A 26,342-nucleotide genomic window follows, 5' to 3' on the forward strand; every position below is an offset into this window, starting at 1 on the left:
TTTGACCTACTTTCGTTAAGGTCACAGAGTAAAATCATTTTTGTATTAATAAAGTTGACTGGGTTGGTAAGTTAATTAATTGATTATCTTCCACTAAAATTATATTACTTTCCCAACGATTGTAGCTATAATATCTATATATAGCTAGTGAAGCTTAATGTTACTTTCTGAAAGGAAATACACAATGTTTTATTGGAAACAAGAGTCATTAAAGATCAGAGTGTTCCTTTTAGCGTGGATGGCCCGTTGGATGAACTTTCCTCATTTTTTCCTAAGGCATAGCATTATAAGTAATTTGTTTTAAATACTTTAATAAGCAAATATTAGGGAGATTGTTGGAGTGTTTATTTTCCTAATATACCTAAGATATGTAATATATCCATGACGAATAAACATTAACTAGGCTATGTATGTATTTAAATCCCTCCACTTCAGGAGTTTTCCTGAATTTACCTGAGGCCTATTGTCTCTCTAGTGGCCTCGTCGAGGACAGGAAGGTCCTCGGTTTATCAAATGTCCCTCTATTTGTCCCTGACGATTTTATCAATTTGGGATTTTTACAATTCAGCAGAGTTTTGGCACTTAGGACTTCGGCGGGTAGGCAGTTCCATAAGTTTTTTTTTAATAACCCTATGGGTGAAAAAGCATCTCCTGTTTTCTGTCTTATATTGTGGTCCTATATCGTATTCTTGTTGCAACGAACTGACTCGATCTCAACTTTCAAAAATCATTAATAGTTTCGTTGATCAAGAATACTCAAACAACCCTCCATATACTTTACCTGAGTTTACCTGAGAAACACTATTGGCCTCCATGAGGACAAGAAGCCGGCGGCTTGTCGAAGGTCCCATCCATTTGCCTCTTACCCAGTTGTACTTTAAATGTTAACCGAGCTAACATTAATTTAATTATTATAATTCATTGATTATGAATTAATATAATTCATAATTCATTGTGTCGGGGGGACAGGAAGCCAGAGTGTATACATTCACGTTAGGCTTCCACCCCATCGAGGTTCCACCCCCCTCTCAAGGTCAAATTACTGACCCTACCCAGGTTGCAAGTTTACAAGCTGACTAACTCCTCAGTACCTACTTGCTGCTAGATAAACAGAGGCATTAGGTGAAAGGAAATGTGCCCACCCAGGGTTCGAACCCGGACGAACCCGACTGTACTACCGGAACCCTAAAATATCAAAAGGTCAGATGTAACACAAACAAGGAGCAACGGTTTCAAGCTCAACAAGCCACAATGTAGGACTGAGAACTGGAAATGCTTTTTTACCCACAGGGTTATTTAAAAAAACAATGGAACTGTCTACCCGCCGAAGCCTAAGTGCCAAAACTGTTAATTTGTAAAATCGAACTGGGAAAAATCATCAGGGCAAATGAGGGGGGGGGGGGAACCTTTGACAAGCTGCAGGTTTGAGGTCACGACCTCTCCTTAGGGTGCAGTCACACCTCCACAGATTTCCAGTATCAGCTAATGATACTGGTAATGGCTCCAAAAGGCCACCACTTAGAGCTATTCATGCCCATGCCACCTTTTGGATGGTTTAATCTTCATCAATCAATCAATCCGTGGTCAACATGTTACAGCTCTTCTCCTGTGCCAGGTAAGTTCACTACGGGCTCACCATAGCCCGTGCTACTTGCAACTTTTTGTTCCAAGTAGCGAATCATAAACAACAAACAGCCGTTGTCAACCAGAAGCCTCTTGGTGCTCTCTCAGTTCATTTGAGTCTTCCCTTACCTTGATATTCTTACGAATGGGTGATGGTTGACATCCAGAGCACATTGTATATAGTGGCACATTCATCTTTTGTCAGTAATGTAAATTCACTTGTATATATTTTCTTTTTGATTGTGTTAAGCCAAGTGGTCAACTTTTTTTGTCATTGTTTATTATTATTTTGTGTAAAATTAGCCATTTTTTGTTATTACATATTTAAAGTTTTTATTCTCTTGTTTTTTTTTGCCCGCAATTGGTACACTGTAAAGGACAAGGCAGCTTTATTTTTTCTTTATTAATGTGTGATAGGCACAACACCCGCCGTTCAATGTGTTTATAACCGTGGGTAAAAAAAGCATCTCCTGTTCTCAGTCCTACACTTTGGCTTCTTGAGTATGAAACCATTGCTCCTTGTTTGTTACATCTAACCTTTTGAAGAAATTGTCTTTATCAACATCGTTCAATTTGTTCAGTATTTTAAGTTTGAGAGATTCACAGTGCAGTGTTGTTAGCCCTGTGGCCTTCAACCATTCCTGGTATGAGAGATGACTTAGTTCTGGAATGATTTTTGTTGCCCGGTGTTGAGCTTTCTCCAAAGCAGCTATGTCTTTCTGAAGATGAGGTCTCCATGCTTGGGTACAGTAATCAAAGTGATGGCACACCAGACTTATAAATTGTTGAATCACTACATGCAGGTATTGAGCAGAAAACACGAGTAATTATAGCAGTTATAATATAGCTTACTTAATTTATTATGTACTCCATACCCATCCTGTGGGCAGTAGTGGAAAAGGTTGCAGAGCTCAGAGGAAAGGCTGCACAAGACATGATGGACTACATCACCCAGAAGTGTCAGGAAGCAGCAGACAAATTTATCTTGGTTCAAAAGGCAAAACACAAAACGAAATGCAAAGGAGAAACCCATGGTTTAATCAGGACTGTAAGGTGGCACAGCATACAAGTACAAGGGCATGGAGAAACCACAGAACACAAGGCAGCAAAGATAGCAGAGGACCAGGAATAAGTACCTCAGAGCAAAAGAGGCAGACACAGTATGAAAATAACATAGCAAATAAAGAAAATAAATTGCTTCACAGCCACATCAAGAGGAAAAATCAGTGAAGGTAAGGACACTAAGAATAGAAGTGGACAGGTTTACTGAGAATGACAAGAAGGTATGACAAGGTAGACTTGTCTCTGCTCAAAATACTATGCATGTTGGTGCCTTTGCAAAAATGTAAAAAGATCAATGCTATGTACGCTCATAAACCCAATGTACATTCTTGTATATATATAATAAATAAATAAATAATGTATGCAAGGAACTTAACAGAAAATTTCAGGTCTTCACAAGTGAGCAAGAGGCTCATGAATTAAGAGAGGGGGTGTTTAACTAGACACTGGAGGAATCTGAGATTACCAGTGGTGAGGTAAGGAAGCATCTACTGGAACTGGACATGACAATGGCTGTTGGCCCAGATGGAATCTCACCATGGATACTAAAGGACGGGATCAGAAGCACGACGCTTGCCACTCTCACTCTCCAGGGTATATAATAGGTCACTGGTGGCAAGAGAACTACCAAAAAGTTGACATGTAATATTGTCCCAATATAATACAAATATTTTATTTAGACAAAAGTACAGTACATACATAAACATACATAAGATACATGAACAATGGAGGATTCCTATAGGTATGACAAGTACAGTGCCTAAAGCCACTAATACACAGTGTGTTCTGGGTATAATGCGAAACAAAATTGGTGAACAATATTCAAGCTTAATAGGGAAACACTTACAACAAAATGAGATTAGAAACATTTAAGAATTGAAGAAGAGAATGAAAAAAATTGAACAATTTTGTGATAACTGAAATTGCAAATTTTGCACCAGAATTTATTCATCAACAGGCATTAATTAATATGTATACACAGCATTAATGTGCTGCTACCCTATTCTGTATAAAAGATTACAGAGTGTAGATAAAAAATAAGCTGCAAGTTTATTTAATATCCCCATCTCACAAGATGTTAGTGATCGTACATGGAACATGGCGAGAACATGAAATGCGAGTTATTCTATTAGCCTCCACTAGCATATCTTCCAATATTTGTGAGTATATGAAGTAGTTAGAGCTCAGAGTCCCTCATACCATTTTGTCAGAAATCATTGATAACAGAGTCAACACAGACATAGTGTTCAAAATTGTTCTAGTTCTTGTTCACGTAGTTTACACACTTAGGAGATGTTCACGTAGGTTAGGAGCTTAAGAGAACGCTGCCAGATATGTTGCAGATTTGCTAAATGACTTCGAGAGTACTGTACTAGACAGGATCAAAAGATACCACAGGGCCTCGCATGACTCTCAGCCGTTGTATACAAGATTGAACAATAGACAGAGTAGGCAGTGAGGAGTAGAGTACAACTTGGAGCATGTGTTGCATGGGCCTAGGAGGGTTGAACATCAGAACTTCAGGCAGAGTAGAATAAGTACAAATCTTTGTCTCTATCACTTTACATCATCAATTCTGTTACCTCAAGTAGGGAAATATACATGCAGTTAGTTTATTGAATCAAATGAGACAGCCTATTATATTTAAACTTCTACTGCTGTGTATTAATCATATCTGCAATTGTACTAATGTGCTGTCTTTCAGCAGTTTACATACGTCCCTTGATCCCTCTGATTAGTGCCCTTAATTATAAGTCACCCTCCATGAGTAAGTCAATGATTACTGAAGTGTCCAGAGATTACTATTCTATTTATTCTCCCTCTCATCTGTTGTGTTAACTAAGTGGCTGGGAGTTATTCAAACTGAAAGGCCCATGACTGTCCTAATGTGTTCCTATACCATGCACATACATAGACAGCAGCATATCAAGATGTCTTTTCCCTTTACCTCACTTCTTGTTCCCTGAATCCGGAAACTAATACAAGAACAAATTAATGAAAATTCAGGGTGGTGGTTGAGTTAAAGATTCTAATTATGGTGTAGTAAGTGTGGTTATGCAAGCTGGAGGTGCAACATCTTATTAACTCACAATCCCTAACTCTCTCTCTCTCACTAGATCCTCCCCTATCTCTTTTCCCATCACAGCTGCCCTCTCTCTCTCTCATTCTCACCCACTCTCCCTTTTTCACTAAATCTCTTCCTCCCCCCCCCCCCCCTACCCAACCACTTGGGCTGGACGGCAGAGCGACGGCCTCGCTTCATGCAGGTCGGCATTCAATCCCCGACCGTCCAAGTGGTTGGCCACCATTCCTTTCCCCCGTCCCATCCCAAATCCTTATCCTGACCCCTTCCCAGTGCTATATAGTCGTAATGGCTTGGTGCTTTCCACTGATAACTCCCTCCCTCCCTCCTCCCCCCCCCCCTCTTTCCCTTTTCCTCTCAGCCTATCTGAGAAGAATTCTCAGATGAGAATTGAAATGAGATGAGAAATGAATGATGAATGAAAATAAATGAAATGGAATGAATGAATGAGATGAGAAATGATGAAATGAGAACATGCCTCTCATTCTATCTCTCCCAGCTTCCCTTACCCATGTCACCCTCTCTCCATCTCTTCTCACACGCTCTCTCTAGCTTCCTGTAGCTTGCTACATATGCATTTTAATATAATGGCCAAAAATAATTGAGCTGTTATAATTATGACAGTTTCAGTAATGTTAACAGAGCTTAGTTCAAAATAATTTAAATTGTTATACTAACTGTATCTAATAATTTAGAATGCAGAGGTGATGGGAGATCTTTCCATAAACTTTTCAGATACAGAAGGAACATAATATATAAAGTTACAAAAACATACTGGTATTAGACAGAAAAGTCCATCAAAAATATTTACTGACATTGCTGAGATTAATGATAAAATAAATGGGGAAAATATACAAGCACATATTTGTTTACATTTTCTTTAATGATATAATATGAATGACATGAGGAGTATTATATATACACATAAAATCCCCATTAAAAAAAAATTATCCTTTTGCCTCTGTATCACTCACATTGCAAGTCCCCCTGTCACCTCGACGCAGGCACCCGTCATGAAGCTACTTTTCTCGGAGAGTAAAAATGCTACAACCTCAGCAATCTCTGTTTCAGAAAAAAATTGTATTAAAATAATTTCCTACAGAAAGCATAGCACACTGATTTCAAATTCATGTTCAAAATTGTATCAGACAAGAGAGATCTTCACACATGTCATTTTCTGATGATCTCAATACTGTATAGCATCTACAAGTGCAAAAATCAGAGTACAAATATGTATAAGTAATTGGTTGTAAGATCAGTTGAGCAGAAGTCACTTACTTCTTTCAAGATACATACAATGTGCAGAAAATATGATTTCATCCTCAGTAAGCATACACAAAAATAGATCATGTAAGAATTGACTAAAATTTTACTTATTGCATGTGATTGATAAAGGTATTGCCAGTTTCAAATGCCAGTGTCTCAGAATAAAACATTATGAATAACCTTAAAAACACAAATCTCTTTCTCTCTCTCTTGTGATACATCAATACAAATGCCATTCCTCTACTATTTGTTCATTATCTTGTAACATTGTACAGTACATATTAACAATACAGTAGTCTCTTATTCTCCTACTACCACACATGCTTTTCCCGTTATCCATTTCTACAGCTCAAGGTACTGTACTGATTTTCCTACAATGTCTTGCAACTGTACATAAAAGTCAGCACTATCCCTTCATTATGCTGCCTCCTGCCATCCTCTATTCCTATTATAGTTTTCTAATCAGTGCTTTCATTATGCCAGCTACTTTTCTTTCCCCAACTGACCAACTCTCCAAATCAATTACACAAATTCCTTTTTCTATTATTCATACACTCCTGGTATTTAAATTGATTGACCACTTCACCATTCACATTTATTTCCTTCTCATTTTTTTATCACTTTGTGCACCCCCATACACTTCCTTGACATTCTTAACCAAATACTTCTTTAAATCTTCCATATATCCCTAAAATTCATTTGTTCAGTCTTTTGCTTTTGAACATGATCAGTTCAAATTTTTGTACTCGTCTACAAACTTTCTCACTCAAATTTGTAACTATTCTTTCACCTCTTTGAATCTTTTAAAACTTAATCTGGTCTTACACAATACAGTGCTAACATATGACTAGACAAACATTCCAATATTCCTCTTCCTCCTCCAATCATATCACATGTATCGGTGACTCATTCAACACGCACATAGCCAATTAGACTTTTCCGCACATTCATAACTTGCCCTGTACCATGTATATTTACCCCTCTATGTATAGCCAGACTGTATTTAAAAAATGGTTTAATAATAGACAACTCTCTTTCACTGTGCAAATCATTCAGCAGACAGCCATTATCATTTATTCCTGGGGCATTACAGACATTCCCACTCTACCTTCAGGTTGTGCTAGTCTATTGAGTGGAGTAAGTTTCAATAGCTTGTTCTTCACTTTTTCTGGCACAGTTTCTACCATTGAAGTGTTGGTGAATCCAGGAAGCACACAGTTCACACGAACACCCACTCTGTGAGGAAAGCAAGAGCAAGGAAAAACTGAATATTTAAAAAATCTAGTAATTCAGCTCTGAGTAAAAGTAGCAGATAAATAATTCACACAAAATGATAATTAATTCATGTAGAAAAAATGGTTGGCCGTAACAATCACTCTTAGGCAAATGTTAATGGTTCAGAGTCTTAAAGTTTACTGTAACTTTGATGATAGAATGATGACATAGTAAGGGAAAATGCAAAAAGTTCAAAGCATAATACAAAAGTACTGTACAGTACTATAATGTTGAATGAATACTAAAAATGTAATTTAAAAAAGGACTGAAGTAATGCCTATGATGGTGGGTTGATAGAGGGCCAAAACCAATATCTGAAATATTGAGTAGCATTGGAGAACTTGAACTGCGAGAGACATAAAACTCTTTGCAAGTGAAACTAATATTAACAGCATGGTAAGAATGTGCATAGATTAAGGTGACTTCCAAGTCAACTTTACTCTAGAATAATGTTTTCAGATTTATATTTCTTTGATACTAAAGCTTTAACCACAAGCATAATCCCTAACAATTATGTTAAAAATTAAAAAATTATGTCTATTCTTTATATTAATTTGCAAATAATTATTACCTCAAAGTTATTTCTTTGGTATTATTGGAAAGACCAAAAAAGGTTCTATAAATGATACTGTGCAAACTAAATTATATTTTCTTGTAATAATTTTTTTACTAAAAATATGTTTAAGCAAATTTTAGAAATCCAACAGTATAAGCTGCGAAGCCTGTTGACTTATGTATTGATGAAATTTTCATTATAATTAAATAAAAAAAAACCAGTTTTCACTAAAAGAAATAAAGAAATGGTATTTTGAGAGTTTAATTTTCCTGGCAAAAAGTGTCGCAAATCCTCAACAACATTAATTTTAATTATATAGAGTACTTACTGTGTAAATATTTTTCAATGATTTGTATTTAGTTAATATTTTTCAATGATTTGTATTTAGTTAATGTATTTTTTTTGCTATGAAAATGTAAAACAAACACTACAAAACAACATATTAGGTGGCAACTTGCCATTATTGCAAGATTTTCTTGCTATTAACAATCAAAATAAAATATTTAGGAGTTGACCAATTTTTTCAAATAAAGCTCAGAATGTAGCTAATAATTAAAGCTTTAAAATGGCAATAAAAAAAGAAAATTGACAAAATACAGTATAGTGAAAAATTACTCGGGGGACAGGGGATAGTAAGGGGGGGGGCCTTAGAGTCCTGTCATGTGGCTACTCACAACAGCTTCTTTGATGAAATTAATTATTTCAGTATTTTTTAAAGTGTCCCATACACAGCAGTATGTAGCTACACAATTCTGATGATGTGTACACCTCACAGATCCAGTGATTATATTTCCAGATAATTTTGCTTAAACTACACTAAACAAATGACGATAACAAAAATTGCATACAGCTTTTAGATTTACTGTCATACAAAATCATGGTTGACAACACAAAATAGCTGCAAAAATACAATGCTGTACTGCACATATTATCCAAGATCTGCAAACAAGAAACTGTACCTTGCTAATTCCAATGCAGATGACTTAGTCAAGGCTTGTACTGCTGCTTTGCTGGCACTGTAATTACATTGGCCGATGTTCCCAGTCTTCCCTACAATGCTGGAAAAGTTTACAATAGAACCTGAAGTCAGATCATGTTCTAGAAGAGCTGTTGTAGCTACCTGAGTAACCAGAAAAGTGCCCTGTAAAAGGTTATATTATTAATGTCACAGGAAAAAACTGATAAAAGCATACAGTTATAAATACACAAACTATTACAAATCATTTGATAATTTATTCAAAGATCACCAGAAATCTTAGTGTACTGTATTATCCTTTTTAAATCAGATTACTGTACCGTATTATATTTAAAACTATTGTAGCACTGTCATACACAATGGCCTATACTTTAAGCCTTTAGTCAGACACCCCACCCATCCCTTCCTTGTCTCGCCTTTATATAAATACCTTGCTACATTAGGCCTTTGTAGGTCTCATTTTCTTGACTGTAAAACAAATATAATTTAAGATGAAAATAACAGTTATTCAAGAGAAAATAGGCTATTTTGGAAGTTTTAAATGAATAAAAGTAAGAAAAATAGTTTATATAAATAAAAGCTAATCACTTGACCAGTGTGTGTGTAAACTAACAATCCTGTACCGATTCATAAATCTACATGTGGTCCTGTACAACATTTTATAAAACTAAAGTGTAAGGAAAAGTTACACAAGCATCTTCCATTTGTGACAATGATAAGAACATCAGGTTGAATACATAATATCAGTGGCAAGATATAAATATCAGTAGCACAGTAATTAGATAAATTTTAAATTATTTCTGAAAAAGGTCATTCATACCTTGACATTCACATCTAAAACATCCATGAATGCTTGCTCATCCATCTGAAGCAGAAAGTTATCTCGTGTGATACCGGCAGCATTGGCTATGAGGCAAGGGGGAGTTTGGAACTTATCAAAGGCCGATTTGATAACAGATTCTATTGATGTTTTATTGGTGACGTCTATGCCAAGGGCCATATGAACATCGGGATCTGAAATTAAGATTTCTTGTAAAGATAATATTCACCTTAATTAAATTCTTATACTGTACAGCAGCTCAAAACTGTCTTGTTTCTATTATACAGTGTACTGAGAATTAATAATGGTTAAAAAATGTGTAAAATACAATTAAAACTATAAAAAATTTGTGGAAATAGTAGAACATTTATACCAAATTAAGATAGGTTTATAGCATGGCCAAAAATATTTAATGATGCTTTACAATATTGTACTGATATCAATATTTGTCATACTGAATCAATATTTGAATATTGATTCAATATCAATATTCAATGATTCATATCAATATTTGTCAAGATGAAGAAAATTATGTGCAGTACAGTATTTACAGTATAGTTTTGTTTTCTGTAAATGCAAAACATACTAAAGGTGCTAAATATAATCACAAGATACTATTTAAGAACCAAGATTCTAAAAAAATGCAGTAAACATTCACATAAAAAAAATCAAGATTCTATCCTTTACAGGCACTGGAGCAAACTGTTTGCAAGTGTTGTATTAACAGAATCCAAAGGTGCAGGTTTAGACTCATGAGACAAGGGTTGTGCTAGAGTTAGGAGGCAGCAGATTAATTGAGTTACTGTTGTGATGGTTAATACAACAGTATTTTGGATTATTTGTATAGCTAATATTGCTTGTAAGTGAACAAGATCAAATGAAATAACAATACAGTATTTAATTTTGATACTTCTTGAGTTAATTAAAATAAATTGTATGAAGTTGTATGAAGTTATAAGCAGTTAAAAGCAGCTCCTGGGCATAAAATGTTGGCATAATTGCTATACCCATTAGGGCTCACTGTGAGCAAAAATATTTGTTGTGTCTTGTTTAGTCCTGAATTAATCCTATGTACCTCCTGGCCTGAAAGGTATAAATATGCACAACCGAGCCATAAAAATCTCTGGCAAGCGAGTAAATCACATAAAACAGCACAGAAACAATTAAGCTATTTATGTACTGTTGAGCATAGTTAGGAACTATAGATTTTTTGTTACTTTTAATTTACAAATACTTTGAAGGTTTTTGAAAGACCAGAACAAAATTTCACAAAATGTGTTACTGTACTGTTCTTTATGATGAGAGACAGGTAGCTCGCTAATACTGTTACTGTATCAAGAATGAACACAATCAAAAAATTTCTTAACCATTCTATACTGTAATTAGAACAGTAAACAAGAATTATAACACTATTTTTAACAAGAAAATGTAATAGATAAACTTGCTTGGTACATTTACACAGACAGTGAGTGACATTGAGTCCATACAGTACATATATATCAGAATAATTTACTTACTGATAAGCATACTAACAGTGTCTTCAGCAGCTTTCTGGTTCAAGTCGGTGGCCACAACTCGTGCTCCATCTCTTGCCAGTATGCGACAAACAGCTCGTCCAATTCCCCCTCCAGCACCTAAGAATAATATCTTATTTTAAAACAACATATTTTAAAGAAAACAAATCCTATTTTTCCATCATGATCATGTAATTTTTTTCAATCAGATTGCCAATGGTACTAATGAAAGAGTAATGTAAATAAACACAGTATTTATGGCAGAATTTGAAGCAGATTAGAAAATAAATTACAGTGGCACCTCTATTAATGAGTTTAATCCGTTCTGGCACCGAGCTCGTTATGTGGAAAACTCGTCTTAAGAAACAAATTTCCCCATTTAAAATAAAGGAAATAAATTTAATCTGTTCCACTCCCAAAAACATCCATACTTGTATGACTTTTTTTATGTAAATATAATACTGCACATGTAATTATAAATGTTTTGTTGTACTGTTTTCATGTTTACTTTACCTTATGAAGAGTCGTTGCTGGCTTGAGGGAGACGATGGGGAAGGTGGGAAGGAGAGGGGTTATGGTGTGGAAGGAGAATCCATCTCTGAGTCAGGTGGGCTCTCTCTTCTTGGGAATTTTACCCCACTGGGACCGGGTTGTGGTTCACTATCACTGGCTCTTCTTTTCTCTACTTTTGCAAAGAACGTATCTATTGACAATTGCTTTTGTCTTTGTTTTAGGATGTCCCTAAAACGAGACAGCAAATTGTCATTAAACATGTTCACACATCGGGTTGTCACTGCTTTATCAGGGTGATGTTTTTCTAAGAATACGGTCACCTTTTCAAACATTCCCAACACTTCCCTGATCTCACTTGAAGAGGCAGCAGCATCCTCCCCTACCTCCTCCTCTCCTGATGAGAGCTCTTGTGCTTCCTCTTGATTAAGCTCCTTCTGAAGTTCCAGGAGTTCCTCAGTGGTCAGTTCCTCACTGTGCTCCTCCACTAAATCCTGAACATCAGCAGCATCCAACTCCAGACCCAAAGTTTGCCCCAGAGCAACAATATCATCCACTAGATGCACTTCCGGGTCTTCCACAGGTGCAGATGCAGAGGCAAGTGCAGGACCGAAACCTTCGAAGTCTCGCTCAGGGACACCCTCAGGCCACAGGTTACGCCATGCAGAGTTTAGGGTCCTCCGTGTCACTCCTTCCCAGGCCTTATCGATCAAACGTAAGGCACCCAGGATATTGAAGTAGTTCTTCCAGAACTCTTTGAGGGTCAACTCTGTATTGTCTATCACATCAACACACCTCTCCAACAAGGCCTTCATGTAGAGTTTCTTAAAGTTTGCAATGACTTTCTGCTCCATAGGATGGAGGAGTGGAGTGGTATTAGGGAGGAAGGAACTTGATGGTGATGAACTGATTTTCGGGATACAATTCTTCTCCCATCTGTGGAGGATGTGCAGGAGCATTATCGAGCACAAGCAAGGCCTTGAGTGGCAACTGCTTCTCTTCAAGATATTTCCTCACTGAAGGGCCAAAAACATCATTGACCCATTCAGTGAAGAATATCCGCGTGACCCAGGATTTCTTATTGGACCTCCACATCACATTCAGTCGCGCCTTGTACACTTTACATGCCTTGAACACGCGTGGATTTTCTGAGTGGTAGACTAGCAGCGGCTTGACCTTGCAATCGCCACTTGCATTGGCGCAGAGCACGAGAGTAAGCCGATCCTTCATTGGTTTGTGGCCTGGCAAAGATTGTTCCTCCTGTGTAATGTAGGTCCTCTTCGTCATTTTCTTCCAAAACAGGCCAGTCTCGTCACAATTAAAAACTTGTTGGGGCAAGAACTCCTCTCTAGCAACAAATTCCTGGAACTCTGATACGAATTTCTTGACAGCAGCTTTATCAGAGCTGGCAGCCTCCCCATGTCGCACAACACTGTGGATACCGATTCTCTTCCTAAATTTCTCCACCCATCCACGGCTTGCCTTAAATATCTCCTCCTCTTCAGACGACGCACCTGGTGTCTTCCTGACAAGGTCCACATATAACTTCTTGGCCTTTGCACAAACAACAGCTACAGATACACTATCGCCATGTAATTGCCTTTCATTCATCCAAACTAGCAGTAGCTTTTCAACCTCTTCTAGGATTTTTGGACGTTTCTTGTTAACCTTGGTAACTCCTTTAGCCACCTCAAGCATCTTAAATTGTTCTTTCCTCTTCAGAATGGTACAAATCGTTGATGAGGACCTGCCATACTCCCTGGCGAGATCAGTCACACGCACACCACACTCGTGCTTTGCTATGATTTCCTTCTTCACTTCCACGGTAATTGTCGCTTTCTTCCCCTTCCCAACACTGTCTTTAGCAAGCAGCTTCTTTCGTGACATCATGCGTTACAAATTGCAGTCACAAAACCACAAAAAAACAAAAGAAAAGCGCAAATAAATCCAGATGGATGCTTGTCAGTGTGCAATAAAACAACAACACTAGCATCGGAAGCGTCCGAGAATTTGCGAGAACCTGCGAGACGCTAGGAAGCACCATGTGGTTTTGCTCGTTAATAGAGGTGAAGCTCGTCAATAGAGACAAATTTGCTTTGAGTGGCTTGCTCGTTACTGGAAATGCTCGTAAATAGAGCCGCTCGTTAATTAAGGTGCCACTGTAATAAAGTCAAGACAATTTTATAAATTAGTAATTAAATTTTTTCATTACATGTATTTAGCAGAATAGGTATTAAATGATTTCTGGATGGTATGTGCTATATACAAGTTAACCTGACATTCAATCTGTGGATGTGTAAAATGGCATTCTCCAGTGTTGAGAATGGAGAGTCCAGATGTTGCAAAATAGGTGAAAAGTCATTAACTTTTTAGGGCATACAGTATTGGGGTTAAGAGAGAACATAGAAATAAAGTTGATTTTACATTCTTGTAAAGCTACTGACACGCATAGCGTTTCGGGCAAATAAATAATAATAATAATAATAATAATGGGCAAATACCAATAATAATAATAATACCAATAATAATAATAATAATAATAATAATAATAATAATAATAATAATAATAATAATACAGTAATGAGAAAATCCGTAGGAGCCGTGATGAGGGTTTGAATCTATGCAGTGGATGTTCCCACGCACATGCTCTTGTGACTAGACCATAATATGGTATAAGGATTGCAACCTGGAGTTCTACTGAAAAAACAAGGGTTTCCCGAGGTTTTTCATGGAAACCTTCATGGCCTAGTTGCTCCAGCGACTAGGCCATGTTGTGGTCTAATCGCTAAAGTGTGTGCGTGGGAACACCCACCGCATATAAGCCTAACATATACTATATGAATAAAGTGGCTGTCTGTCTCCTGACACAATGAATTATTATTATTGTATTATAATTAAAATAGTGGCCAGGAGTACCTAGGCTAAGGGCAACAAAATGGAATAATCTATGTTTACATATAAAATAACATACTGTATGTGAATGTGTAAATTCCGAACAAGTCTATGTGGGTGGGGACGAAGACAGGTTGACGAGTTTAGCAGTTACCAGGGAGGATGTTCTTAAACAAATAGTAAAACTCAAACCAAACAAATTCCCAGGGCCGGATGAAGTGTTTGCCAGGGTGCTTAAGAATGCAAAGAGGAGCTTTGTGACCCACTGTCAACCATATTTAATAAATCAATAGAGTCGGGCAGAGTGCCAGAGTTTTGGAAAGTTGCTAATGTGATACCAGTTTTTAAGAAAGGAGATAGATCACTTGCGTCTAACTATCGACCAATTAGCCTAACGTCTATTGTGGGAAAGTTACTCGAATCTATAATAGCAAATAAAATTCGTCTTCATCTTGAAAAACATAAGTTAATAATTGAGTCGCAACATGGTTTTATAAATGGCCGTTCATGTTTAACAAATTTGTTATCTTTTTATTCTAGCATAGTTGAGGCAGTTGATAGTGGTAAGGATTGTGATGTTGTGTACCTTGACTTTAGCAAAGCTTTTGATACAGTGCCACATGAAAGACTGATTAAAAAGATAGTCTCATGGTATTGGGGGTGCTATATTAAGCTGGATTAGGGCATGGCTATACCAAAGGAAACAGAGTTAGTATAAATGGAATCAAGTCAGAGTGGGAAAATGTTGTAAGTGGAGTGCCTCAAGGCTCTGTCCTGGGACCTCTGTTGTTTATAATATATATAAATGATTTAGATTCAGGTTTGAGTAGCAACATTTGCAAATTTGCCGATGATACGAAAATCGGTAGGGAAATTAATTCGGAGGAGGACTCACTATCACTTCAAGTTGATCTAGATAGGGTTTTGAAATGGTCAAAGGATTGGCAGATGCAGTTTAATGCTGATAAACGTAAAGTTCTGAGGTTAGGTAATGATGATAGAGTTACAAGATACGAGCTAGATGGTGTTGAGATTGCGAAGTCGGATTGCGAAAGGGATCTGGGAGTTATGATTAGTAAGAATTTAAAACAAAAGGATCAATGCATAAATGTTCGTAATAAGGCAAATCGGACACTTGGATTTATTAATCGCAGCGTTAGTAACAAGACACCTGGTGTGGTTCTCAAGTTATATCTTGCTCTAGTTAGGCCCCATTTAGATTATGCAGTTCAGTTTTGGTCGCCATATTATAGAATGGATATAAATTCACTTGAACGTGTCCAGCGTAGGATGACTAAGTTAATTCCCCAAATTAGAAATCTTTCATATGAAGAAAGATTAACAAAGCTTAAGTTGCATTCACTGGAAAGGCGAAGAGTTAGGGGTGACATGATAGAGCTTTACAAGTGGGTGAATGGACATAACAAAGGGGATATTAATAGGGTATTAAAAGTATCAACACAAGACAGAACACGAGACAATGGGTATAAATTGGATAAGTTTAGATTTAGGAAAGACTTGGGTAAATACTGGTTCAGTAACAGGGTTGTTGATTTGTGGAACCAATTACCGCGTAACGTGCTGGAGGTGGGGTCCCTCGATTGTTTCAAGCGCGGGTTGGACAAGTATATGAGTGGGATTGGGTGGTTATAAATAGGAGCTGCCTCGTATGGACCAATAGGCCTTCTGCAGTTGCCTTTGTTCTTATGTTCTTAAATAAATGATATATGTGATATGTAAATAACAGATGTGTTTTTATGCATGTTGTGCAGGCATGCATGGCATTACCAACATATCCTGATTGCCTTTTGGGGGGGGGTCGTTTTGGATACCTCTATACTGATCATTCAACTGAGTGCCAATAGGACTACCAAATAAATATAATAAATAAATGTTTATTCAGGTAAGGTACATACATACAAGAGATTTTACAAAAATTGATAGATTTATAGATAAGAGCTAGTACATACAAAGCCTAAAGCTGGGTCCGTCTAATTACCACAAGCTACACAAGCTTCAGAAAGCTTCAGAAAGCTTCCTGGCAATACGTTAGTAATGAATAAATATGATATGTTAGGTTAGGCTGACCTAACCTGACCTGACCTAACCTAACCTAACCTAACCTAACCTAACCTAACCTGACGCTTGTTTCGTCGACTTTATTTGGCGTCACCAGCTCTTTATTTTCGTCCAATTTCTTAATAAAAATATACTTTTTCAGGTTAAATTATGTTTTCTCGTGTTGTACATTCAGCACCAACATTATAATGAGTAAATATATCATATTTATTCATTACTAACATAAGCTTTCTGAAGCTTTGTGAAGCTTGTGTAGCTTGTGGTAATTAGACGGACCGCCTAAAGCCACTATTACGCAAAGCGTTTCGGGCAGGAAAAAACATTAATAACAAACTTAAAAACCTGATAAAAACCTGTCACCAAAGCTGCTCTCCCGGCGAAAAGTGACATTTCGTTAGAAGATACAGTACTCTAGACTAGTCAGTGCTCTTGATGAAGGGTTTGTAGCGTGCGGCAGACCACTATAGAGGCTAGTGAGATAACTACAGCAGCCGGGTGGTAGAGGCGGCGAGGGCAGGACAGGGTTGTCAGCTCCAAATTGCGGAAAGTAGCGAGCTGACGCTCTAAAAGTAGCGGATTTGTAATAAAAGTAGCCCAATTTTTTATTTAGTGACTGATAGGGGTTTCAAAGTAATATATTTTGATATATAGAGTACACTACACGATATATATATATATATATATATATATATATATATATATATATATATATATATATATATATATATATATATATATATATATATATATATATATATATATATATATATATATATATATATATATATATATATATATATATATATATATATATATATATATATATATATATATATATATATATATATATATATATATATATATATCTATCTCAACTAACACAACACCTGCAGGCGATGAGTCACAATAACGTGGTTGAAGTATGTTGACCAGACCACACACTAGAAATTGAAGGGACGACGACGTTTCGGTCCGTCCTGGACCATTCTCAAGTCGATTGTCGATTGACAATCGACTTGAGAATGGTCCAGGACGGACCGAAACGTCGTTGTCCCTTCAATTTCTAGTGTGTGGTCTGGTCAACACAACACCTGTACCCCCTATTAGACTATTTTACAGGAACTTCTTTTCCACAGCTCATAAAACGGAGGAAAGGGTCCTGAAAGATATTGTTAATAGGAACGTTATCCCTACAGACAAAAATCAGAAGATACAATTGACAATTTACTATAAAACCAAAAAAACAGCCAACCTACTCATGAAAAACTCTCCTGACACAAAGCAGAACGCCTTAAAGCAGACTAACGTCGTATACCTTCGAATGCCCACTTGGGGACTGTAAGCCTCAAAGAACTCAGTATATAGGCAAGACAACAACATCTCTTTCCAGGCGATTAACAATGCATAAGCAACAGGGCTCCATTAAGAAACATATCTCTTCCCACAACCAGCTAGGCCATCACCAGAGAAGTCTTAAACAATATTACAGACCGTTTTACTAGTGATAAAAAAGCAATGTAGGACTAACACAACTATTGGAAAACAACAGTTGTGTTATCAGTGTATAGTAGTAATTAATAATTTTAATTATAGTGTATAGTGTTGTGTTAGTTGACTCTTCAGAGGTTGCATGGTGTTTCACCTTCCTTTTTATGATGTCTTCAACGAAACCATTGGAGAAGCCGTTGTTGACTAGGACCTGCCTTACCCTACAGAGTTCTTCATCGACTTGTTTCCATCCTGAGCTGTGGCTTAGAGCACGGTCGACATAAGCGTAGACAACATTCCCCTTGTACTTGTCTGGGCAGCCAACCCTATGCCCTACCAAGAACCCACCCGAAGCCGGACAGACACCCACCTGGAGCCCGAACAGTCAAACACCCAGAGCCCGCCAGTTTAGTAAACCGGAGCCCGCCAGTTGAGTGAACCGGAGCCCGCCAGTTGAGTGAACTGGAACCCGTCAGTTGAGTACCTGGAGCCCGCCCCGAGCCCTACCGAGAACCCATCCCGATCCCTACAGAGAACCCATCCCGATCCCTACAGAGAACCCACCCCGAGCCCGACCAAGAACCTACCCCGAGCCCTACAAAGGTTCCCCAAGCTCAAGAGCCCATCCCAAACCCGAAAGAGCCCACCCCGAGCCTGATCGGGAGTCAACCCAAAGCCCTACCAAGACCCCACCCCCAAGCCCTACCAAGACCCAACCCCAAACCCTACCAAGACCCCACCCCCAAGCCCTACCAAGACCCCACCCCAAGCCCTACCAAGACCCCACCCCCAAGCCCTACCAAGACCCCACCCCCAAGCCCTACCAAGACCCCACCCCCAAGCCCTACCAAGACCCCACCCCCAAGCCCTACCAAGACCCCACCCCCAAGCCCTACCAAGACCCCACCCCCAAGCCCTACCAAGACCCCACCCCCAAGCCCTACCAAGACCCCACCCCCAAGCCCTACCAAGAACCCACCCCCAAGCCCTACCAAGAACCCACCCCCAAGCCCTACCAAGAACCCACCCCCAAGCCCTACCAAGAACCCACCCCCAAGCCCTACCAAGAACCCACCCCCAAGCCCTACCAAGAACCCACCCCCAAGCCCTACCAAGAACCCACCCGAAGCCGGACAGACACCCACCTGGAGCCCGAACAGTCACCCACCCGGAGCCCGACCAGTCAAACACCCGGAGCCCGCCAGTTTAGTAAACCGGAGCCCGCCAGTTGAGTGAACCGGAGCCCGCCAGTTGAGTGAACTGGAACCCGTCAGTTGAGTACCTGGAGCCCGCCCCGAGCCCTACCGAGAACCCATCCCGATCCCTACAGAGAACCTGCCCTGAGCCCTACCAAGAACCCACCCCGAGCCCTACAGAGAACCCACCCTAAGCCCAACCAAGAACCTACCCCGAGCCCTACAGAGGTACCCCAAGCCCGAGAGCCTATCCCGATCCCGAAAGAGCCCACCCCGAGCCTGACCGGGAGCCAACCCCAAACCCTACCAAGAACCCACCCCCAAGCCCTACCAAGAACCCACCCCCAAGCCCTACCAAGAACCCACCCCCAAGCCCTATCAAGAACCCACCCCCAAGCCCTACCAAGAACCCAGCCCCAATACCTACCAAGAACCCACCCCAAGCCCTACCAAGAACCCACCCGAAGCCGGACAGACACCCACCTGGAGCCCGAACAGTCACCCACCCAGAGCCCGACCAGTCAAATACCCGGAGCCCGCCAGTTTAGTAAACCGGAGCCCGCCAGTTGAGTGAACCGGAGCCCGCCAGTTGAGTGAACTGGAACCCGTCAGTTGAGTACCTGGAGCCCGCCCCGAGCCCTACCGAGAACCCACCCTGAGCCCTACCGAGAACCCACCCTGAGCCCGACCAAGAACCTACCCCGAGCCCTACAGAGGTTCCCCAAGCCCGAGAGCCTAACCCGATCCCGAAAGAGCCCACCCCGACCCCTACCGAGAACCAACCTCCCAAGCCCTACCGAGAACCCACCCCCCCAAGCCCTACCGAGAACCCACCCCCCCAAGCCCTACCGAGAACCCACCCCCCCAAGCCCTACCGAGAACCCACCCCCCCAAGCCCTACCGAGAACCCCCCCCCCCAAGCCCTACCGAGAACCCAGCCCCAAGCCCTACCAAGAACCCAGCCCTAATACCTACCAAGAACCCACCCCAAGCCCTACCAAGAACCCACCCGAAGCTGGACAGACACCCACCTGGAGCCCGAACAGTCACCCACCCGGAGCCCGACCAGTCAAACACCCGGAGCCCGCCAGTTTAGTAAACCGGAGCCCGCCAGTTGAGTGAACCGGAGCCCGCCAGTTGAGTGAACTGGAACCCGTCAGTTGAGTACCTGGAGCCCGCCCCGAGCCCTACCGAGAACCCACCCTGAGCCCAACCAAGAACCTACCCCGAGCCCTACAGAGGTTCCCCAAGCCCGAGAGCCTATCCCGATCCCGAAAGAGCCCACCCCGACCGAGAACCCACCCCCCAAACCCTACCGAGAACCCACCCCCCAAGCCCTACCGAGAACCCACCCCCCAAGCCCTACCAAAACCCACCCCCAAGCCCTACCAAAACCCACCCCCAAGCCCTAATACCTACCAAGAACCCACCCCAAGCCCTACCAAGAACCCACCCCAAGCCCTACCAAGAACCCACCCGAAGCTGGACAGACACCCACCTGGAGCCCGAACAGTCACCCACCCGGAGCCCGACCAGTCAAACACCCGGAGCCCGCCAGTTTAGTAAACCGGAGCCCGCCAGTTGAGTGAACCGGAGCCCGCCAGTTGAGTGAACTGGAACCCGTCAGTTGAGTACCTGGAGCCCGCCCCGAGCCCTACCGAGAACCCACCCTGAGCCCGACCAAGAACCTACCCCGAGCCCTACAGAGGTTCCCCAAGCCCGAGAGCCTAACCCGATCCCGAAAGAGCCCACCCCGACCCCTACCGAGAACCAACCTCCCAAGCCCTTCCGAGAACCCACCCCCCAAGCCCTACCGAGAACCCACCCCCCCAAGCCCTACCGAGAACCACCCCCCAAGCCCTACCGAGAACCCCCCCCCAAGCCCTACCGAGAACCCAACCCCCCCAAGCCCTACCGAGAACCCACCCCCCAAGCCCTACCGAGAACACACTCCCCCAAGCCCTACCGAGAACCTACCCCCCAAGCCCTACCGAGAACCCACCCCCCAAGCCCTACCGAGAACCCGCCCCAAGCCCTACCAAGAACCCAGCCCTAATACCTACCAAGAACCCACCCCAAGCCCTACCAAGAACCCACCCGAAGCTGGACAGACACCCACCTGGAGCCCGAACAGTCACCCACCCGGAGCCCGACCAGTCAAACACCCGGAGCCCGCCAGTTTAGTAAACCGGAGCCCGCCAGTTGAGTGAACCGGAGCCCGCCAGTTGAGTGAACTGGAACCCGTCAGTTGAGTACCTGGAGCCCGCCCCGAGCCCTACCGAGAACCCACCCTGAGCCCAACCAAGAACCTACCCCGAGCCCTACAGAGGTTCCCCAAGCCCGAGAGCCTAACCCGATCCCGAAAGAGCCCACCCCGACCCCTACCGAGAACCAACCTCCCAAGCCCTACCGAGAACCCACCCCCCAAGCCCTACCGAGAACCCACCCCCCCAAGCCCTACCGAGAACCCACCCCCCAAGCCCTACCGAGAACCCACCCCCCAAGCCCTACCGAGAACCCACCCCCCAAGCCCCACCGAGAACCCACCCCCCCAAGCCCTACCGAGAACCCACCCCCCAAGCCCTACCGAGAACCCAGCCCCAAGCCCTACCAAGAACCCAGCCCTAATACCTACCAAGAACCCACCCCAAGCCCTACCAAGAACCCACCCGAAGCTGGACAGACACCCACCTGGAGCCCGAACAGTCACCCACCCGGAGCCCGACCAGTCAAACACCCGGAGCCCGCCAGTTTAGTAAACCGGAGCCCGCCAGTTGAGTGAACCGGAGCCCGCCAGTTGAGTGAACTGGAACCCGTCAGTTGAGTACCTGGAGCCCGCCCCGAGCCCTACCGAGAACCCACCCTGAGCCCGACCAAGAACCTACCCCGAGCCCTACAGAGGTTCCCCAAGCCCGAGAGCCTATCCCGATCCCGAAAGAGCCCACCCCGAGCCCTACCGAGAACCCACCCCCCAAGCCCTACCGAGAACCCACCCCTCAAGCCCTACCGAGAACCCACCCCCCAAGCCCTACCAAAACCCACCCCCAAGCCCTACCAAGAACCCAGCCCTAATACGTACCAAGAACCCACCCCAAGCCCTACCAAGAACCCACCCGAAGCTGGACAGACACCCACCTGGAGCCCGAACAGTCACCCACCCGGAGCCCGACCAGTCAAACACCCGGAGCCCGCCAGTTTAGTAAACCGGAGCCCGCCAGTTGAGTGAACCGGAGCCCGCCAGTTGAGTGAACTGGAACCCGTCAGTTGAGTACCTGGAGCCCGCCCCGAGCCCTACCGAGAACCCACCCTGAGCCCGACCAAGAACCTACCCCGAGCCCTACAGAGGTTCCCCAAGCCCGAGAGCCTAACCCGATCCCGAAAGAGCCCACCCCGACCCCTACCGAGAACCAACCTCCCAAGCCCTACCGAGAACCCACCCCCCCAAGCCCTACCGAGAACCCACCCCCCCAAGCCCTACCGAGAACCCACCCTCCCAAGCCCTACCGAGAACCCACCCCCCCAAGCCCTACCGAGAACCCCCCCCCCCAAGCCCTACCGAGAACCCAGCCCCAAGCCCTACCAAGAACCCAGCCCTAATACCTACCAAGAACCCACCCCAAGCCCTACCAAGAACCCACCCGAAGCTGGACAGACACCCACCTGGAGCCCGAACAGTCACCCACCCGGAGCCCGACCAGTCAAACACCCGGAGCCCGCCAGTTTAGTAAACCGGAGCCCGCCAGTTGAGTGAACCGGAGCCCGCCAGTTGAGTGAACTGGAACCCGTCAGTTGAGTACCTGGAGCCCGCCCCGAGCCCTACCGAGAACCCACCCTGAGCTCGACCAAGAACCTACCCCGAGCCCTACAGAGGTTCCCCAAGCCGAGAGCCTATCCCGATCCCGAAAGAGCCCACCCCGACCCCTACCGAGAACCCACCCCCCAAGCCCTACCGAGAACCCACCCCCCAAGCCCTACCGAGAACCCACCCCCCAAGCCCTACCAAAACCCACCCCCAAGCCCTAATACCTACCAAGAACCCACCCCAAGCCCTGCCAAGAACCCACCCGAAGCTGGACAGACACCCACCTGGAGCCCAAACAGTCACCCACCCGGAGCCCGACCAGTCAAACACCCGGAGCCCGCCAGTTTAGTAAACCGGAGCCCGCCAGTTGAGTGAACCGGAGCCCGCCAGTTGAGTGAACTGGAACCCGTCAGTTGAGTACCTGGAGCCCGCCCCGAGCCCTACCGAGAACCCACCCTGAGCCCGACCAAGAACCTACCCCGAGCCCTACAGAGGTTCCCCAAGCCCGAGAGCCTAACCCGATCCCGAAAGAGCCCACCCCGACCCCTACCGAGAACCAACCTCCCAAGCCCTTCCGAGAACCCAAGCCCTACTGAGAACCCACCCCCCCAAGCCCTACCGAGAAACCCACCCCCAAGCCCTACCGAGAACCCCCCCCAAAGCCCTACCGAGAACCCACCCCCCCCAAGCCCTACCGAGAACCCACCCCCCCAAGCCCTACCGAGAACACACTCCCCCAAGCCCTACCGAGAACCTACCCCCCAAGCCCTACCGAGAACCCACCCCCCCAAACCCTACCGAGAACCCCCCCCCCCCCAAGCCCTACCGAGAACCCACCCCCCAAGCCCTACCGAGAACCCACCCCTCAAGCCCTACCGAGAACCCACCCCCCAAGCCCTACCAAAACCCACCCCCAAGCCCTACCAAAACCCACCCCCAAGCCCTACCAAGAACCCAGCCCTAATACCTACCAAGAACCCACCCCAAGCCCTACCAAGAACCCACCCGAAGCTGGACAGACACCCACCTGGAGCCCGAACAGTCACCCACCCGGAGCCCGACCAGTCAAACACCCGGAGCCCGCCAGTTTAGTAAACCGGAGCCCGCCAGTTGAGTGAACCGGAGCCCGCCAGTTGAGTGAACTGGAACCCGTCAGTTGAGTACCTGGAGCCCGCCCCGAGCCCTACCGAGAACCCACCCTGAGCCCGACCAAGAACCTACCCTGAGCCCTACAGAGGTTCCCCAAGCCCGAGAGCCTAACCCGATCCCGAAAGAGCCCACCCCGACCCCTACCGAGAACCAACCTCCCAAGCCCTTCCGAGAACCCACCCCCCCAAGCCCTACCGAGAACCCACCCCCCCAAGCCCTACCGAGACCCCCCCCCAAGCCCTACCGAGAACCCACCCCCCCCAAGCCCTACCGAGAACCCACCCCCCAAGCCCTACCGAGAACCCACCCCCCAAGCCCTACCGAGAACCCAGCCCCAAGCCCTACCAAGAACCCAGCCCTAATACCTACCAAGAACCCACCCCAAGCCCTACCAAGAACCCACCCGAAGCTGGACAGACACCCACCTGGAGCCCGAACAGTCACCCACCCGGAGCCCGACCAGTCAAACACCCGGAGCCCGCCAGTTTAGTAAACCGGAGCCCGCCAGTTGAGTGAACCGGAGCCCGCCAGTTGAGTGAACTGGAACCCGTCAGTTGAGTACCTGCAGCCCGCCCCGAGCCCTACCGAGAACCCACCCTGAGCCCGACCAAGAACCTACCCCGAGCCCTACAGAGGTTAACCAAGCCCGAGAGCCTAACCCGATCCCGAAAGAGCCCACCCCGACCCCTACCGAGAACCAACCTCCCAAGCCCTACCGAGAACCCACCCCCCCAAGCCCTACCGAGAACCCACCCCCCCAAGCCCTACCGAGAACCCACCCCCCCAAGCCCTACCGAGAACCCACCCCCCCCAAGCCCTACCGAGAACCCACCCCCCCCAAGCCCTACCGAGAACCCACCCCCCCAAGCCCTACCGAGAACCCACCCCCCCAAGCCCTACCGAGAACCCACCCCCCAAGCCCTACCGAGAACCCACCCCCCAAGCCCTACCGAGAACCCAGCCCCAAGCCCTACCAAGAACCCAGCCCTAATACCTACCAAGAACCCACCCCAAGCCCTACCAAGAACCCACCCGAAGCTGGACAGACACCCACCTGGAGCCCGAACAGTCACCCACCCGGAGCCCGACCAGTCAAACACCCGGAGCCCGCCAGTTTAGTAAACCGGAGCCCGCCAGTTGAGTGAACCGGAGCCCGCCAGTTGAGTGAACTGGAACCCGTCAGTTGAGTACCTGGAGCCCGCCCCGAGCCCTACCGAGAACCCACCCTGAGCCCGACCAAGAACCTACCCCGAGCCCTACAGAGGTTCCCCAAGCCCGAGAGCCTAACCCGATCCCGAAAGAGCCCACCCCGACCCCTACCGAGAACCAACCTCCCAAGCCCTACCGAGAACCCACCCCCCCAAGCCCTACCGAGAACCCACCCCCCCAAGCCCTACCGAGAACCCACCCCCCCAAGCCCTACCTAGAACCCACCCTCCCAAGCCCTACCGAGAACCCACCCCCCCAAGCCCTACCGAGAACCCCCCCCCCCCCCAAGCCCTACCGAGAACCCAGCCCCAAGCCCTACCAAGAACCCAGCCCTAATACCTACCAAGAACCCACCCCAAGCCCTACCAAGAACCCACCCGAAGCTGGACAGACACCCACCTGGAGCCCGAACAGTCACCCACCCGGAGCCCGACCAGTCAAACACCCGGAGCCCGCCAGTTTAGTAAACCGGAGCCCGCCAGTTGAGTGAACCGGAGCCCGCCAGTTGAGTGAACTGGAACCCGTCAGTTGAGTACCTGGAGCCCGCCCCGAGCCCTACCGAGAACCCACCCTGAGCCCGACCAAGAACCTACCCTGAGCCCTACAGAGGTTCCCCAAGCCCGAGAGCCTATCCCGATCCCGAAAGAGCCCACCCCGACCCCTACCGAGAACCCACCCCGACCCCTACCGAGAACCCACCCCCCAAGCCTTACCGAGAACCCACCCCCCAAGCCCTACCGAGAACCCACCCCCCATGCCCTCCCAAAACCCACCCCCAAGCCCTAATACCTACCAAGAACCCACCCCAAGCCCTGCCAAGAACCCACCCGAAGCTGGACAGA

At 45.0% G+C, this 26,342-nt stretch overlaps 1 protein-coding gene across 4 annotated transcripts; it reads right to left on the reverse strand.

Moving 5' to 3' along the window:
• Positions 1–5,630: 5,630 nt before the first annotated feature.
• On the reverse strand, positions 5,631–17,217 carry LOC123768387 (estradiol 17-beta-dehydrogenase 8). 4 transcript variants are annotated; one of them, XM_069336281.1, is made up of 6 exons: positions 17,010–17,205; positions 11,179–11,295; positions 9,662–9,855; positions 8,825–9,006; positions 7,143–7,270; positions 5,631–5,830 (listed from the first exon to the last, which is right to left on the reverse strand). In XM_069336281.1, exons 1-6 carry the CDS (start codon positions 17,044–17,046, stop codon positions 5,739–5,741), a joined length of 750 nt encoding a protein of 249 aa, XP_069192382.1. In that variant the 5' UTR covers positions 17,047–17,205; the 3' UTR covers positions 5,631–5,738. The 4 variants fall into 4 exon arrangements, 3 of the variants coding, with proteins under 3 accessions (XP_069192382.1, XP_069192384.1, XP_069192383.1); XM_069336283.1 differs by having other exon boundaries at positions 17,067–17,194; XM_069336282.1 differs by lacking the exon at positions 17,010–17,205 and adding an exon at positions 11,689–13,785.
• Positions 17,218–26,342: the final 9,125 nt, after the last annotated feature.

Source organism: Procambarus clarkii, chromosome 35, assembly GCF_040958095.1.
Source record: "Procambarus clarkii isolate CNS0578487 chromosome 35, FALCON_Pclarkii_2.0, whole genome shotgun sequence".
In the NCBI taxonomy this organism is placed as follows: Eukaryota; Metazoa; Arthropoda; class Malacostraca; order Decapoda; family Cambaridae; genus Procambarus; species Procambarus clarkii.

What these genes read in the sequence shown, in the direction of transcription:
- LOC123768387 (XM_069336281.1), bottom strand. Translation starts at nt 17,046, where the DNA reads ATGTCACTTTTCGCCGGGAGAGCAGCTTTGGTGACAG. An exon ending in GAGAGCAGCTTTGGTGACAG is followed by an intron (nt 11,296 to 17,009) that starts GTTTTTATCAGG and finishes TATTATTCTTAG; the next exon opens with GTGCTGGAGGGGGAATTGGA. An exon ending in TAGACTAGCACAACCTGAAG is followed by an intron (nt 5,831 to 7,142) that starts GTAGAGTGGGAA and finishes TTTCTGAAACAG; the next exon opens with AGATTGCTGAGGTTGTAGCA.